We start from the raw sequence: 17,143 nt of genomic DNA, 5'->3' as shown, positions 1-17,143 counted from the left end.
TGTATCTAGCCCTTACATCTTGGAAGTAGAGAAATTATTTTCGAAAAAATGTTTGACTATGATAAAAGAATGTTTGACTTATAAGAACATATACTTTCAATTATTTTTGGAAAATATTTAACTATGATATAAGAATGTTTGACTATAATATAAGAACATATCCAACATAATCCTACAAGTAGATTCTGAAAGTATAGAGTGTATCTAGACCTTACATCTGGAAAGTAGAGAGATTATTTTTGAAAAATATTTGACCATGATATAAGAACGTATTAAACGTAATTCTACACAGATTATTTTTGAAAGATTTTTGACTATAATATAAGAACATATCTAACGTGATTTTACACATAAATTAAAAAATTATATAGCATATAGACTTGAAAAATTATTTTCAAAAGAGCTTACCTAAATAAAAGATTAATAATACAATAGCACACACAAGACCAAACCATTGCCTCCATCACACACAACAAAACACAGAAAGAAAGCAAATCAAAGCTTTTGATTTTGAGAAAAATAAAAAGTGGTCACTATAGCGCACGTTAACGAAAGTTAACCCTCCCGGCTTACATTAGCATATGCCAATGTCTTCACCTCCTCTTCCCTCTTCTTTCTCGTTACACTCCTTATCCCTCTTCTTCCTCTTCTTCTCCTCTTTTAGGGTTACTTTTCTCCTTTTTCTTCTTTACTATTTACTACAAATTTCCTCTCTTTCTAATTTGTTTTTTGCTGTTTTTTTCATCCGCCCCACCAAATGCTTGTTTCCATTGTTGTTTTCACAGCTCCAACAACGTAATCTATGGACCCTAAGAAGCAGTATTCGTACTCCAATCTCTTCAATCTCGAGGTATTGTTTGTGGGTTTTGCTATTTTGCCAAAAGGGTGTGTTGTTATATGGAAATCTTGGTGGTTACTGGTAGTGTGTAGGATAATTTTGTGGGATAGGGATTTGATGGGTTAATTCTTCGAAGAAGTTCTTTTTTTTTTTTGCATGTCTGGAGTGATTTTTTAAAATTTATTGTGGGTTGTGCTCAGCTCTCAAAAGGGTGTCTGGTGATACTAAAATCTTGGTGGTTAGTGTTAGTGTTGAGGATAATTTTGTTGGTTAGGGATTTGATGGGTTAATTCTTCGAGTATTTTTTTTAAAATTTTTTTTTGCATGTACGGAGTGATTTTTGATCTATTGTGGGTTGTGGCTCAACTCTCAAAAGGGTGTCTGGTGATACTAATATCTTGTTTTTTTTTAGGTTAGTGTTGAGGTTAATTTTGTGGGTTAGGGATTTGATGGGTTAATTCATGGAGAAATTTTATGTTTTTTTGCATGTTTGGACTGATATTTTGATTCATTGTGGATTGTGCTTAGCTCTCAAAAGGGTGTTTTGTTATATTAAAATCTTTATAGTTAGTGCAAGAGTTTAGGATAGTTATTTTGGGTTAGGGATTTGATGGGTTAATTCATTGGGAAAGTTTTTAACTTTTGCACCTTAAGAACCTTTAGAGTGATTTTTGATTTTTTGTGAATTGTGCTCAACTCTCAAAAAGGGTGTCTGGTGATACTAAAATCTTGGTGGTTAGTGTTAGTGTTAAGGACAATTTTGTGGGTTAGGGATTTGATGGGTTAATTCTTCGGGAAAGTTTTAACATTTTCTTGGCATGTTTAGACTGATCTTTCTGATGTATTGTGGGTTGGTCTTAACTCTCAAAGGGTGTCTTGTGATACTAAAATCTTGGTGGTTAGTGTTAGTGTTAAGGATAATTTGACGGTTAGGGATTTGATGGGTTAATTCATCAAGAAAGTTTTTAATTTGCATGTTTATTATGAATTGTGCTCAACTCTCAAAAGGGTTTCTGGTGATATTAAAATCTATATAACTAGTGGTAGTGTTGGTATAATTTTGTGGGTTAGGGATTCGATGGGTTTGAGAAAGTTGTTTATTTTTGAATGTTTGGAGTGTTTTTTGATTTATTGTGAATTGTGCTCAACTCTCAAAAGGGTATCTGGTGATATTAACATCTTTTTAGTTAGTGTTGGGATAATTTTGTCGGTTAGGGGTTTGATGGGTTAAGGGTTAATTCATTGAGAATTGTTTAACTTTATGCATGTTTAGTGTTATTTTTTTGGTTTATTGTGGATTGTGCTCAACTCTCAAAGGGCGTCTTGTGATATTAAAATCTTTATAGTTGTGGGTTAGGGATTTGATGATGGGTTTGATAAAGTTAATTTTTTTTGCATGTTTGTAGTGATTTTTGATATATTTTGAACTGGGTTATTCTTGGAATTTCAGTTTGGTTCTCAAAATGGTGTCTTGTTTATCAAAATCCTGGCAAATAAGTGTTTCTGTTAGGACATTGTTTTGGGTGTAGTCTTCGAGAAAGTTCATTTATTTTGCTTGTTTCTAGAGATATTTTATTTATTTGAGCTGGATTTTCTTGAAATTTCAATTGGGTGTTGTGGAACTTGTGAATTTTAATTACTCAAGTGTGGAACTTTTCTTGATCCCTTCTGATTTTCTCAGTTAATTTTTTCTTGGATAGTCTTTGATTAACTTCCAGCTGCCCCAACTTGATGATGATTTTGATTATCATGGGAATAGCAGTCAGGACGAGAGCAGAGGTAGCCCAGGTAGGCAAATTCTTTCTTGACATTGCTTTTGCTCCCTTTTTTTATTTAATTTTTTGTTATTTGAGTGATCAGTATGACTGACTAGGCGAATAGGACTAAATTCTTGACTGAACACATTCTTCTGAGTAAAAAGTATTTATTACTACTAATATATTTCAAAAGAATGATAAATTCTTTACTTGGCAAATGCACACTCTTTCTCTTATTACATTGCAATTTTGACTTTCTTGAAGCAATGAAAAGTTAAGCTAATGCAGTTGTAATAATCAACCGCATCTTATGTTGGTTGGTAGGTGGAACGGCCGGAAACCAGATTAATGGTACAATGTCTGGTAGGGAGTTGAAGAAAAAGAGGCGAACTTCATATAGTAGTGACGAGGATGGGGACAGGGACAGAGCTCATACTACCTATATTTCAGAGGAAAAGTATAGAACAATGCTGGGAGAACACGTTCAAAAGTATAAGAGGAGGCTTGGTAATTCCTCAGCAAGCCCTGCAGCTATTCGTAATGGAGTACCTGTGATGAGAGGTGGTGGAGGTTCCAAGAGACCAGAAGTCAGCAAATGATCATAGAGGAGGAGCGGTCAGACTTGCCTCTACATCAGAATTTTTTAACAATAGCACTCAGAGCTTAGGAAACCATATTCAGTCAGATTTTCTAGGACCATATGGTGGTGATAGGTTTGTCTCTCTGCTTTCCCTAAATCGTTTCAAATGAATGTTGAGATGTTTACTGAAGTTGTTTTGGATTGTTAACAGCCCCCCCCCCCCCCCCCCCAAAAAAAAAAAAAAAAAAAAATGAAGAACGAAGGTAAAGTGTGTCCCCTAACATTTGGAAATTTTACAGATCTATTTATGAACCTGCTTTCTTGGATCTTGGGGAGGACATCACATACAAGATCCCTCCACCTTATGAAAAGCTGGCATTATCATTGAACTTGCCAACCATGTCAGATATTCAAGTTAATGAAATTTACCTCAAGGGTACACTTGATTTGGAGACTTTGGCTGCAATGATGGCTTCTGATAAGAAACTTGGGACCAAACGTCAGGCAGGAATGGGTGATCCCAAGCCACAATTTGAATCTCTTCAGGCACGACTGCGAGCTCAGCCGACTAATAATGCTGGTCAGAGATTCAGTCTGCTAGTCAGCGAAGCTGCATTAGAGGCTTCTTCCATGCCTGAGGGGGCTGCAGGTGGTATACGGCGTTGCATATTGTCAGACGGTGGTGTCTTACAGGTTTATTATGTGAAAGTGTTAGAGAAAGGAGACACCTATGAGGTCAGTAATTCTCTTTTGTGTTTTATCTCATAATTATATGGGCACCTAATCCTGTTGCTTTTGTCTGAATGGTCATGTGGAGCTGCAGATTATTGAACGTAGTCTACCCAAAAAGCCAAAGTTGGAGAAAGATCCTTTTGCGATTGAGAAGGAAGAAATGGAAAGGATTGGAAAATGTTGGATAAACCTTGCAAGGAAAGAAATCCCAAAACATCATAAGATATTTATCAATTTCCACAGGAGGCAATTGACTGATGCCAAGCGGATTGCAGAAATGTGTCAGAGAGAGGTAGGTGCTGCAAAGGGTTTTATATATGTTGATATTTTTCTATCCAATACTGGATCTTGTACGAACAAATTTGTGTGTGATTCTTCATGTGGCTCTGCAATTTTCCACCGCTAGTTGTCATTTGGACATTCTTACTTGAGTTGTGGATTGATTCCTTTTCTGCAGGTGAAAATGAAAGTTAGCAGATCACTTAAGGTGATGAGAGGTGCAGCAATTCGTACAAGGAAACTTGCTAGGGACATGCTCGTGTTTTGGAAGAGAGTTGACAAGGAGATGGTACTTACATTCTACTTCTTTATATTATTTCATTTGAACTTTTTGCTATTACGGTATGTATGAAAAGTTGCTATTCAAGAGCGACCTGAGCAGCCAAAGAGGAGGGACAAAGGAAGAGTCAGCCATGGTTATCTGCATCCTTTTTTAATAAAAAAAATCAAACATGGTTAACTGCATCCTTGAATAACCAAAATACAGCTCTCCGTTTTTATGATTTTGAGATTATTATTGCATTATATGAACATCTTAACCTCTACTATCCCAGAGAAGAAATGGAAGGTGATATAATATATTTACCTAATTTGTCTCTGTAATTCTGTCCCTATTTATATGATATTGTTGTTATAAGAGTTCCTTTGCACACAATATTTTGGGTTATATGTTGGTTTAACTACTAAAACTTGCAAGGGAGTATTGATACACTTATGAAATAAGAGAGTATTATGTTTATCAGGATTCAGGACTTGTAAATATAATTTTCTAGTATATAGATTTCTCGGAAATGTGAGGAAGATAAGTGTAGTAGGCTGCTTTCTGTTCAATGCTACTTTGGGTCCGCGCAAGTAGGCACTTAAACTTGTATAAAGGTGAACAAGTAGACACATGCGTCCAATGTGGGAATTCGCGTGAGATAGAGCAACTGATTTTATATGTCACATAGGAAGTGTGGCTGTTCAACTTTAAGTGCCTACTTTTGCACACCCTAAGTTGGAGGGCATAGATGCCAGCTGAGCTAATTTAAAGGACACGTTTATGTATTATGCCTAAAGAAAACGACTTGTAAAGATGCATGTCTGTCGTCGTCTTCCCTCTAGAGGATTGAATATGCTAAATGAACATAGTTCTTCATGAGTTTCTGCTGTTCACTGTTTGACTTGAGGACTTCCTAAAATGTAATTTATAATGTTGCAGGCAGAAGTAAGGAAAAGGGAGGAAAAAGAAGCAGCAGAAGCTTTGAAGCGTGAACAAGAGCTTCGTGAAGCAAAGAGACAACAACAAAGGCTCAACTTTCTGCTATCACAAACTGAACTTTACAGCCATTTCATGCAAAATAAATCAACTTTACCCTCTGAGGCTGTGACTTTAGGTGATGAAATGATAAATGACCCAGAAATATTGTTAGCTTCTACTGAAGTTAGACCTGGAGAGGAAGAGGATCCTGAAGAGGCCGAACTGAGAAAAGAGGCTCTGAAAGCTGCACAGGATGCAGTTTCAAAGCAGAAAATGATGACAAGTGCATTTGATAGTGAATGTCTAAAGCTGCGTCAAGCTGCTGAAATTGAACCCTCCCAGCAAGATGTTGCAGCTGCTGACATAGACTTATTGCATCCGTGAGTTCTTGAGTTCCTTCGATATATCATCTTTGTTCTTTTACTGAGAAATTTTGGTGTCACAAATTTCGTTGCTCCTCTCTCTGGGTTGTACTCACTTGCTGTTTTGGTGCACCTTTAGGTCAACCATGCCTGTGGCTTCTACTGTACAAGCACCAGAATTATTCAAGGGTACTCTTAAAGATTATCAGTTGAAAGGGCTCCAGTGGCTTGTAAATTGTTACGAGCAGGTAAGTTGTTATTTACGGAAAGTTTGTCTCTTTTTGCTCAACCTCTCTGGAATTTATTCTTGGCTGACTTACAACGTTCAACTTTATCCGTCAGGGTTTAAATGGCATTCTTGCTGATGAGATGGGTCTTGGGAAAACAATCCAGGCCATGGCTTTCTTGGCTCATTTGGCAGAAGTAAGCGATCTAGTTCATGTTTTATTTACCACTTTCTTGTAGTAAATTATCAAATCAAGAACTGTTTGGTAGAGTATCTAGCAACTTGACTTCATTGATCTCTGCAGGAAAAGAATATATGGGGTCCCTTTTTAGTTGTTGCTCCCGCATCAGTCTTGAATAACTGGGCCGATGAAATTGGTCGTTTCTGCCCTGATCTAAAAACTCTTCCATATTGGGGAGGTTTACAAGAACGAGTGGTGCTTCGAAAGAACATTAACCCAAAACGTCTTTATCGTCGGTAATTTTTTCATTGGCTTTGGTTGTCTTATATATATTACAGGAGTAATGAACTTGCCTACACTTACTGGTTCTTTGATATCCCCCTTGATTAGTCGTTAGATTTTCTTTTCTTTTCCTGTACATTAATATTCTTGCTTGGTAAGGCACTTGTTAGTTTGATGAATAATATTCATGAGGCGAATGCTTCTTAAACTGATCTGCTTGATGTAGTGAAACTAATCATAGGTTAGATGATGGTGTTTGGATTGGGGTTCGTAGGAATATAACAGTATGTACAAGTATAGTAAAGAAATAGAGGGAAGGATGGAGCGAGATCGCTTAAATGTCAAAAAGCTAATTCTTCAAGTGAACAATTTTTCTACTTCATGAAGTTGTTAGTCCAAATAATGAGTAACTGCTCACACTGGAAGGCTTGAGATCGTGATGTGAAAATCCAATCAAGCTTTAGTGAAACCAAGCTTATCTAGGTATTAAACTACCCAATGCAGTTGGTGATTAAGTTAACAATTATATCTGAATTATGAAGAGCATTTCTTGGCAGTGGGAAGGTTGTTAGCATTTTGTTCCTCTCTTGGTTAATCATCCATGCATTTATTAAATAGATAAAATCCATGAGTTGAATATTGTCAACTCATCCTGTCTAAGTGATGGAACCAAACTTTGATTTCAGGGATGCTGGATTCCACATTCTCATTACCAGTTATCAGCTACTAGTGTCTGACGAGAAATACTTTAGACGTGTTAAATGGCAATACATGGTGCTGGATGAAGCCCAGGCAATCAAAAGCGCAAACAGGTCTGATCATCTAGCCTTGAAAACTGTCCTACTGTTTAATTTAACCCCGTTAATAAGTGTTATCATTTACTGGGAATGTGGTGGAAGCCAAAGCTGCTAAAAAAATTCCTAATTGAGTACCAGGATCCCTCCTTTCTAATTGTCATCAAACTTGTTAACTTCTTTCATATAAAACAAGTGGTAACACACACTAGCTACTGGGAATATATTGGTTGGACTCTCAAAAAGAGTTGATGTATCCGTGTTGGATCCTCCAAAAAAAATCGCACAGCTTTTGGAAGATCCAACTACACCCAGTGGTATTTTCTAAGAGTCTGAGCAACATAGCTGGGAACAACAATCATATAGTTGATTTCCTTATAAAGATTAAACATGGCTGGACTCTACCTTCATATTCAATCATCTGAAATCTACTTGTACTCAAAACTTAATGTAAAAACTTGCATAATAACAGTTCTTTTTTGTAGCATATGGAGTTTAGATGTTCGTGATGAGGAAAATCATTTATTACGATTTGTAGTTTAATGATTTGATTCTTTGTTCATTTAATTCCGTGTCCATATTATATGATGAGCATATCCTGGACAGGTTATAAGTTGATCAACTTTTAGTAAGATCTGAGTTGAATCATGATGTGTAATCATTGCCGTGCAAAAAATATTAACAGCAGATATGCACATACTGTCAGCTACTGCTCCAGACTATGAGTAATAATTTCACGTTAGGTTCTTTCTGTGTTGTCTTTTCCTTTTCTACTTTAAGAAATCTTTTTCTCCCTTTAACTGATTTTGGAATTATACATGAGTTTCTATTGCTTTCCATGCCTGTTGATATACAAACTATATTTATTTTTCCATCTTCGGGTATAGATGATCTAACAGGGGATGCAAATGGTGACAAGAACATCAACTTACATTTTTCAACTGTCACAATTTAAAACAGACACGTTTATTTTTTTAAATCTGTACATCATGTATCATGTTGTACCTGCAGAATAAAATGAATAAGCAAACAAGTTGTTTATCATAACTTCTCTCTCTCACTGTTTCTGTTTTACTCTGATTGACAGTATAAGATGGAAGACATTGCTGAGTTTCAATTGTCGAAACCGTTTGCTTCTGACTGGTACTCCAGTTCAAAATAACATGGCTGAGCTGTGGGCGCTCCTCCACTTTATTATGCCTACCTTATTTGATAGCCATGAACAATTTAATGAATGGTTTTCAAAAGGGTACGTATGTTTCAGTATAAGGTGTTCTTGCTTTAATATATCAGTTTTGCATTTTGTGATGGTTCTTTGTGCTCTATGATCAGAATCGAAAACCACGCGGAGCATGGTGGGTCACTAAACGAGCACCAGCTCAGCCGTCTGGTAAGGGAGCTTTGTTTTGTATCCAATATCTTCAGATACAACTGACTTATGGCCTACAGTGATTTAATTTTCTAAGGAATATTTCCAGTCATTTTGACTTAACAAAAGTAGGCATGTAGTATGGGCATATTGTCATCTTTTATATTTTTTACTTGTCAAGAACACTCCATAATTGAGTAAGCACCTTAAGTGTTCTACTCTTGATTGTGTTATCATATCTTCTTCAATGTAACTGGTGTTAGAACATCCTCTTTTCTATTTAGGTAGAAATATTCTTTTAATTGTTATTTATGAATATCAATCTTGTTTGGATTGTTAATTATCAAACCCTGTAGTAGTTCTCCATCCTTTTCTCTCTGTTAATCTTGATATTATTATTGTACCTTTTTGGTTAACTAGTGTTTTCATCTTGATGAATTTCTCTTTCTGAAACTTCTAAACAGCATGCAATTTTGAAACCTTTCATGCTGCGGCGGGTTAAAAAGGATGTGGTTTCTGAGTTGACTGGGAAAACTGAAATCACAGTGCACTGTAAGTTGAGTTCTCGTCAGCAGGCATTTTATCAAGCAATAAAAAATAAGATATCCCTTGCTGAGTTAATTGATAGCAGCCGTGGGCATCTTAACGAGAAGAAAATTCTAAACCTGATGAATATTGTTATCCAGCTAAGGAAGGTGATTGATCTCTTTTTTTGTATTGCTCTTTAGTGTTGCATTAGCTGATAATTTTATGGTGGACCTGCCATACTAGGGTTCTCTCTGATTTTTTTTTCACTTAGTTTTCTATTTCTTTTGTTGATTTGCCAGGTTTGCAACCATCCAGAGCTCTTTGAGAGAAATGAAGGAAGTTCTTACTTTTATTTTGGAGATGTTCCATATTCACTTCTTCCTGCTCCCTTCGGGGAACTTGAGGATGTATTCTTTTCTGGCGGTCGAAGTCCTGTTACATACCAGGTACGGTTTGGAACTCATTATGCTTCTTCATGGAGTTATTAATGTTTATGTATGAGCAGAGAACAGCCTGATTCAGTGCATAATCTGCTTCTAGTTTATTTTATTGATATTTCTGGAACGTTAACAACAGTTAGTTATAATATCATTCCTCGATTATAATCCTCATTTGGCCACTTCACACCATTCAGTGAGTTATGATATCATTCTGCAATTATAATTCTCATTTGGCCACTTCACACCATTCTGTTAGTTATAATATCATTCTACAATTATAATCTTCATTTGGCCACTTCACACCATTCAGTTAGTTATAAGTATAATTCTGCAATTATAATCCTCATTTGGCCACTTCACACCATTCAGTTGTCGTTATTGCCAATTTTTTACATCGAAATGTGGAAACTATAAATTGCCATCTTGAAGGTAAATCTTATGACTTCGGAGGTGATTATTGATGCTGGGTCGTGTCTCTTTCAATAAAGAGGACTGCTGAAGTTACTTTTAACAAAATTAGTGTTGAATGTTGGGACGTTATTAAATGAACTGATAAGAAATGGACCTTGTAACTCAACCCCAGAAACTAGCTTAAGAGGTGAGAATTGCCCAATGTTGTGCAAAGAGACCAATAGAACTCTTCCCAACCGAGTCCCCCATTAACACCCACTCGCACGATCAGGATTAGACATCTGGAGCGTGGACAATATAAGAAGTGGGGCGGAATATCGGGTATTCTATGAATTGAGCTGAGTCTGACTCTAATACCATGATAAGAAAACGGATCTCTGGTCTAACTCATCTTCAAAAGCTAGCTCAAGAGGGGAAGATTGCCCAAAATCATACAGAAAAAACCAATAATACCCTTCCCAACCGATGTGCAAACTCTACAAGAACAAACACTTCAGAAGTATATAAGCATGTTGTCTGTTAAGTATGAGGTGGTGTAAATATTAGTTTATAAGTGAGATAATATGTTTACTCTAACTTCATCTCACATCAAATTTTATAATTGAGACCTTATTATTGTGAATTGGTAAATCATAATGTCTCAGTAAGCCGTATTCTTCCTAAACCAATAAAGTGCATATACTTGTCAAATAAAATAATCTTCTGGTCTAATTTCAAAAAATAAAAATAAAATTATGATCTATTTAGAAGTGGGAGCAAAAGTAGCCTGGGCCATATCTGTTATGAAACCACCCCAAACTGTCGCTATATGATGTAACTTTTTACAACTATTTCTATAAAATATAATTAAGAGACCTAAGAGTTAGCTAAGCGACCTACCAATTTAGAAACACAGAAAATATATAAAGCAAAAATACCTGATCTTTCAGTTTCAGAGAAAAAAAAAAGCAAAAATATAGCAGTACTCGTCATACCTAAATTCATGAATAGGGTTTTAAAAAACTGCTTAGCATTCTGCTAGAAAGCATATCCTAGGATTGAAGTATATCAATAGAACTATTGCCTGTATATAAATAAATTCAATAATGCCGGATTAAAATATCTTAAATAAACTACAAAACCAATGAAACATCTTGCTCCAAAATTACATCATACTTCGATAAACTAATAAAATGATCAAATTCTCACCAAACATTTATTCATAACAACATTCCACAGTTCTAAGTTAAGTCAAACATCACACATGACAGTTCGAGAACATTCTGTAGCAGAAAATTTAACTTCATAGAAAAAATTAAAAACATTTTTAAATAAAGGCTGCTGAAATAACTTTTTGATTTGTATGACAGTGAAATGAATAAGGTGGGAACTTACTTTATAGTACCTAAAATATTCCGTAATTCCCATTTATAGGGCGGAACATGGAGTTTATTTGATTTTAAAAGTTTGTGTTATGAAGTCATACGTTACATCCGTTCTAATATGTTGTGTATTGAGTAAATTAAAGCACTCAACTAATGAGAAAATAGGATATCTTTATTATCCTGTACATTCTTTTAGAAAAAAAATAAGAGACAAATGCAAAAAAAAATAAGAGTAGATAAATAGGAGTCTTGACCTAGGAGAGGGCTGCATCATTCTTGTTTTTAATATATATATATACACACACACACAATTATAATTAGGATTTAGAAAAATGAGACGAATCAGACCAAGAGAGGAATATAAAGCATAAGCAGGAGAAAGCAAGTAGAAAGGTCGGATATTAATTTCCTTAACCAATAAAGTGTAGTGGACTGGTAAATGTCATTAATTATTGATATATTTAATGTATTACAAAGATACTTGCAAAGTAGTAGCAAAACCAATTTTTTTAAGAAAATGCCCAAAAAGGATATGAATGAAGGCCATAGAGTGGTGCCACATCACTTTGGTGTGTGTGTGTGTCTATATATATATATAATAATAATAATAATAATAAAAAATATATATATTGTACGATTCAATCAACTAGGGCCACTCCAGCAAGATGTTCCTGAATATATGCATGTGAGTTGTGACAACTGTGAAATGTCGGCTTAGTGGGACTTCTTAATAATCAGGAAATTTTAAGCTTATTTAACTTACTCTTTCGTATCATATATCCCTTTCAGATGCCAAAGCTGGTTTACCGGGGAGCTAATAGATCGAGCATGCTTCACTCTACTACGGGGCAAGGTGTAAATAAAGAATTATTTGAGAAGTACTTTAACATATATTCTCCAGAGAATATTCACCGGTCAATACTCCAAGAAATTCATGAGTCAGATGTTGGATATATACGGAGTGGAACATTCGGTTTTACTCGCTTAGTTGATATGTCACCCATGGAGGTTGCATTTTCGGCAACTGGTTCTTTATTGGAGAAATTGTTATTCTCAATTGTGAGAGCCAACAGACAATTTTTAGATGAAATTTTGGACTTGATGGAGTCTGGGGATGATGATCTCTGTTGTAGTCACCTTGGAAGGGACAAAGTAAGAGCAGTGACACGAATGTTATTGCTTCCATCAAAGTCAGAAGCAAACTTTTTAAGAACAAGACTTGCAACAGGGCCTGGTGATGCACCATTTGAGGCTTTGGCCATGGAACATCAGGATAGGCTTTTAGCTAATGTTAATCTCTTGAACTCAATATACTCCTTTATTCCTAGAACAAGAGCACCTCCTGTAAGTGATGTTATATTGTTTGTTCTTAGTGCTTTCCATGTGTACACAATGGGTTACTAACTATGAGATGTATCTTGCAGATAAATGCTCATTGCTCAGATAGAAATTTTGCTTATGAAATGCTTGAAGAACTACACCATCCATGGATTAAAAGGTTGTTGGTTGGGTTTGCGCGCACTTCGGAATATAATGGTCCTAGGAAACCAGGTGCTGCACACCATTTAATACAAGAGATAGACTCTGAATTACCCATCACACAACCTGCTCTTCAGCTTACGTATCAAATTTTTGGGTCATGTCCACCCATGCAACCATTTGACCCTGCAAAGATGCTAACGGCATGTCATCTTTTCCTTTTATCTGTTCCTTCTATTTCCTTTTCTCTTTAATATTTAATGTGCCTTCAAGCACACAAGTATCTAAATTTAATTTTCCTATGTAATTACAGGACTCAGGGAAGCTTCAAACACTTGATATATTATTAAAGCGTTTGCGAGCAGGGAATCACCGTGTTCTTATCTTTGCACAAATGACAAAAATGTTGGATATTCTAGAGGTATTTGAATCTTTCTGCTGCTCCTTGGTGGTTTAGATTTGTATTTTCGCGATGATATGATATTTGCAGCAGGGACAGATTGCCTGTATGAAACTCTTATGTACGGTTTTAGCTCTTGGGAGTTGAGAAGAGTTAGTCTCTTTTGAGGGGAAGTAAATTTACTGGTATCTGATCAAAGTTCTCTGGGCAGTGGTGGTTGCAGTAATGCTTTGGTTGACTAACCAGGCTGGTATAGATGCAAAATGCTGCTTGCATATAAGAACTTCTTTGTGAAGTTTCTGATTAAATTGATCAAAAAATAATCATGGTTTGCTAAAGTAAGCACTGCTATATGTTTGTTATGTAGTACCTTATCCCACGTTTTTGTGCTTTAGGGTACAGTTCTCTTCAGATGTCTATGTTTGGAAGAGGTTTGTTGCTCATCTAGGAAGAACTATTTGATAACTGATACTTGTACTGGCCCATGCATGAATTATGAATTTTGGGTATCATTTTCTTTTGAAGTCCAACCAAACTTACGTTACATTGAATCATGGAGTGGTTTCTTGAGCATACTATATGAAGGTGGGCATACTACAACAAGAACTATGCTTTATAGTGTATGAACAACAACATTCCCAGTATAGTCACACAAGTGGGGTCTGGGCAGGGTAGAGTGTACGTAGACCTTACCTGACAAGGTAGAGAGGTTGTCTTCGAAGACCCTTGGCTCAAAGAAAGCGAAAAACACAAAATTTATGAAGACATAAGCAATAGCAGGATAGTAAGAAAAAACAGGCATTCGAGACAACAAGTAGTAATAGAAAAATAATAAAAATACTGAAACAGTAAAATAATAAAATACTGAAAATAATACTAATTCTCCCTTCTAACTGGAGAGACCAGATGCAAAATTATTATTAGTGTTTGAATCTAAGCATGAAAAAAACAGATCCTATGTGAAGCTGTTGTTGAGATTCTCTTATAGTGATTTCCCTGTTTGCTTCATTTATCTTATAATCAGTTCAAGCTTGCAAAGACCAGAGTATGTTTTCTACTGCAACATAATCCCATTACTAGGGAATGTGTTTAAAATTGAAAAGGTAAAGGAACTTTGCACTTGTGAAATTGCTAATGCTTTCACTTGCTTTGCAGGATTACATGCACTACAGGAAATATAGGTACTTGAGGCTTGACGGATCTTCCACTATAATGGATCGACGAGACATGGTCAAAGATTTCCAGCATCGGTATGTTCTGAATTCAAAGGGACTTATAATCCATTTATGTTGTATTTATACTGACTTATGTTGATTGGCTCATAGGAACGACATCTTTGTGTTCTTGCTGAGTACAAGAGCAGGGGGGCTTGGTATCAACTTGACAGCTGCTGACACTGTCATCTTCTATGAGAGTGACTGGAATCCAACTTTAGATTTACAAGCAATGGATAGAGCTCATAGGCTGGGTCAAACTAAGGATGTAGGTTTTCAACTTCTACATTTTCCTTTTTGACCACATAATTCTATTTCTAAACATAATGATGTTGTTTTAGCTTTTCCTGGCAATGCTGCTTTTGGAAGAAATTAGAAACACTGCTTAAGAACTCATAAAGAAAAAAAGATGACTGAGAACTTGCTTGCATCTAAGCAAAGCCAGTTTAGCTAATCAGTTGGTTTATGCAGAAAAATGTCACAACCCAAAACGAGTTATGAGTGTCACCCACACTTGATCTTCTAGGTGGGGGAACCTAAAAATCCAAACCCCAACTTATATTAATTATCCAACTTGCGAAATACAACCATAATGCGGAGTGAAAGCAAAATTCACTAGCGTCTATTACATCAATATCTGGTAGTGGATGTACTAACATTTCTTTGGTCAGACATTAAGATGAGCAATAAGAAAAAACTCCACCCATCTGTCTGCAAAGGTGTGTACTTTCATGCCAATAGTGTTTCTTTTACCTTGTTTCATGAAATTCCTAATTCCAACTTTTTTTGAGTTTACTGTATTACATTCTTCTGGTGAAAATGATGATAAATAATTAGCAAATGGCCTTTCTTCCTGTGATCATTTTTCCTCCTGTGTAAAGAGGTATTATTTCACTTGCAGGTTACTGTTTATCGCTTAATCTGCAAAGAGACGGTTGAAGAAAAAATTCTGCAGAGAGCCAGTCAGAAAAACACCGTGCAGCAGCTTGTCATGACAGGTGGACATGTCCAGGGTGACCTTTTGGCTCCGGAAGATGTTGTTTCTTTGTTGATTGATGATGCACAATTGGAGCAGAAAATGAAGGAAATTCCTCTTCAGGTGGAATTAACTCCCCCCCTCTCCTCCTCCTCCTCTTCCCACCCTTCCTTTGTCAGCTTATTCTTGTTTCAAACTGAGCAATATGGTGTTGGTTCATTTGCAGGCTAAAGAGAGACAAAAGAGGAAAGGTGGCACAAAAGGCATTCGTATTGGTGCAGATGGTGATGCATCATTAGAAGATCTTACAAACAGTGAATTTGTTGGGGATGATGCCCTTGAGCCGGAGAAAGCAAAATTAAGTAATAAAAAGGTGATCATTTTCCCACTTTCTTCAGAATCAAATATTTGTTTTTGAATTTGACCCTTTTCACAGACTTAGGGTTGTCTAGTTACTCTTTCTGCTTTAAATTACCTTCATCTGCATGATGTGGCCAAGTTTGTGTTGGATAAGCCATGGTAAACGACATCGTAGAGAAGAAATCCATGTTTTTTTCCTTGAAAAAAAAAAAGGAAATGTCAGCCGCGATGACAAATATGGAGTGTACACTTCTACGCTCTTTTTGAAATTATAATTCCTTTGTTTCTTGTTGCACCACAAACAGGCGCAATTGTATAGTTAAAATTTGATGCATGTTAGTGTATTGACTTGATTCATAATCTTCTGTGTGCAGAGGAAAGGTTCCACAGACAAGCAAACCCCAAGATCAAGGCCTCAAAAGAATCCAAAAAATCTACAATCTGCATCACCCAACTCACTATTGGAAGATGATATAGATGGGTTTCCACAAAACATTGGCATGCAACAACAAAGGCCAAAAAGACAGAAGAGGCCAACTAAGAGCGTAAATGAAAGCCTTGAACCAGCATTTACTGCCACCATTCCTATGAACCGAGAGGGGAACCATAACCATCCTTTGTCAGATATCAGCTCTGGTGGTGGGAGAGGAGGGGCTGAGGAAGAGGGATTGAGACATAACAATCCGTATGCTGGCTAATAACAGGACAAGTGAGATATGATATCTTTTATCAAGCTACCGTTCTTTCTCCTCTTGGGCTGGGGGTTGGGGGGTATCGAATGCAGACTTGGAAGCAGAAGCCGATTACTTTCCAGTAGACTGCTGTAGTAGTATGAGAAGGAAGTGCAGAACTGTATATTAGTTGTACAGATTATTCATAGGACTCTGCGGGGCACGAGACTTCTTGGCTGCTATGCTTGAAATATAGTGATGTACAGTAGGCATTGGTTTTGGTTAAATAGTGGAAATTAATGTAGTCGATACTAGTTTACAAAATTTTCTCCTGGTGGTTATTTTTGTTGACAATATGTAATCACAAGGGGATGAATCTTATAGAGCCATCAAAAGAAAAGTTTTTGGATGATCATAGGCCATAATGTGACCATTGGTCACTATGATTACATTAATCATCTGGCCAAGTCGACTTTTTTTTATCGCGTTGTCTCCTATTTCATGATCCTGAATTCTTGTTTCACGATTCCTAATCGCTAAACTAGGAGTGTAGATTTTGTAAAGGTTATGAGTATCGTTCATTAGGTCATTACAAATGGTTTTAAAAAAAATGTCACTATTAGTCTTTCCTCTCGAGGTTATGAACATAAATGACCATTT

The 17,143-nt window shown here is 36.2% G+C and overlaps 1 protein-coding gene across 1 annotated transcript; it reads left to right on the top strand.

Moving 5' to 3' along the window:
• Positions 1–502: 502 nt before the first annotated feature.
• Positions 503–16,895, top strand: LOC101260036 (chromatin-remodeling ATPase INO80). Its single transcript, XM_004236536.5, is given in 24 exon segments — positions 503–850; positions 2,539–2,626; positions 2,920–3,173; positions 3,175–3,308; positions 3,475–3,910; positions 3,999–4,199; positions 4,365–4,475; positions 5,388–5,806; positions 5,928–6,036; positions 6,131–6,211; positions 6,319–6,491; positions 7,164–7,289; positions 8,359–8,520; positions 8,604–8,661; positions 9,105–9,335; positions 9,468–9,614; positions 12,173–12,727; positions 12,808–13,065; positions 13,176–13,283; positions 14,418–14,512; positions 14,588–14,744; positions 15,378–15,575; positions 15,679–15,825; positions 16,187–16,895. Coding segments are annotated over 24 exon segments (4,620 nt in total). The 5' UTR covers positions 503–802; the 3' UTR covers positions 16,511–16,895.
• Positions 16,896–17,143: the final 248 nt, after the last annotated feature.

Source organism: Solanum lycopersicum, chromosome 4 (assembly GCF_036512215.1).
Source record: "Solanum lycopersicum chromosome 4, SLM_r2.1".
Lineage (NCBI taxonomy): Eukaryota > Viridiplantae > Streptophyta > Magnoliopsida > Solanales > Solanaceae > Solanum > Solanum lycopersicum.
This window is presented reverse-complemented; position numbering and strand designations above follow the sequence as displayed.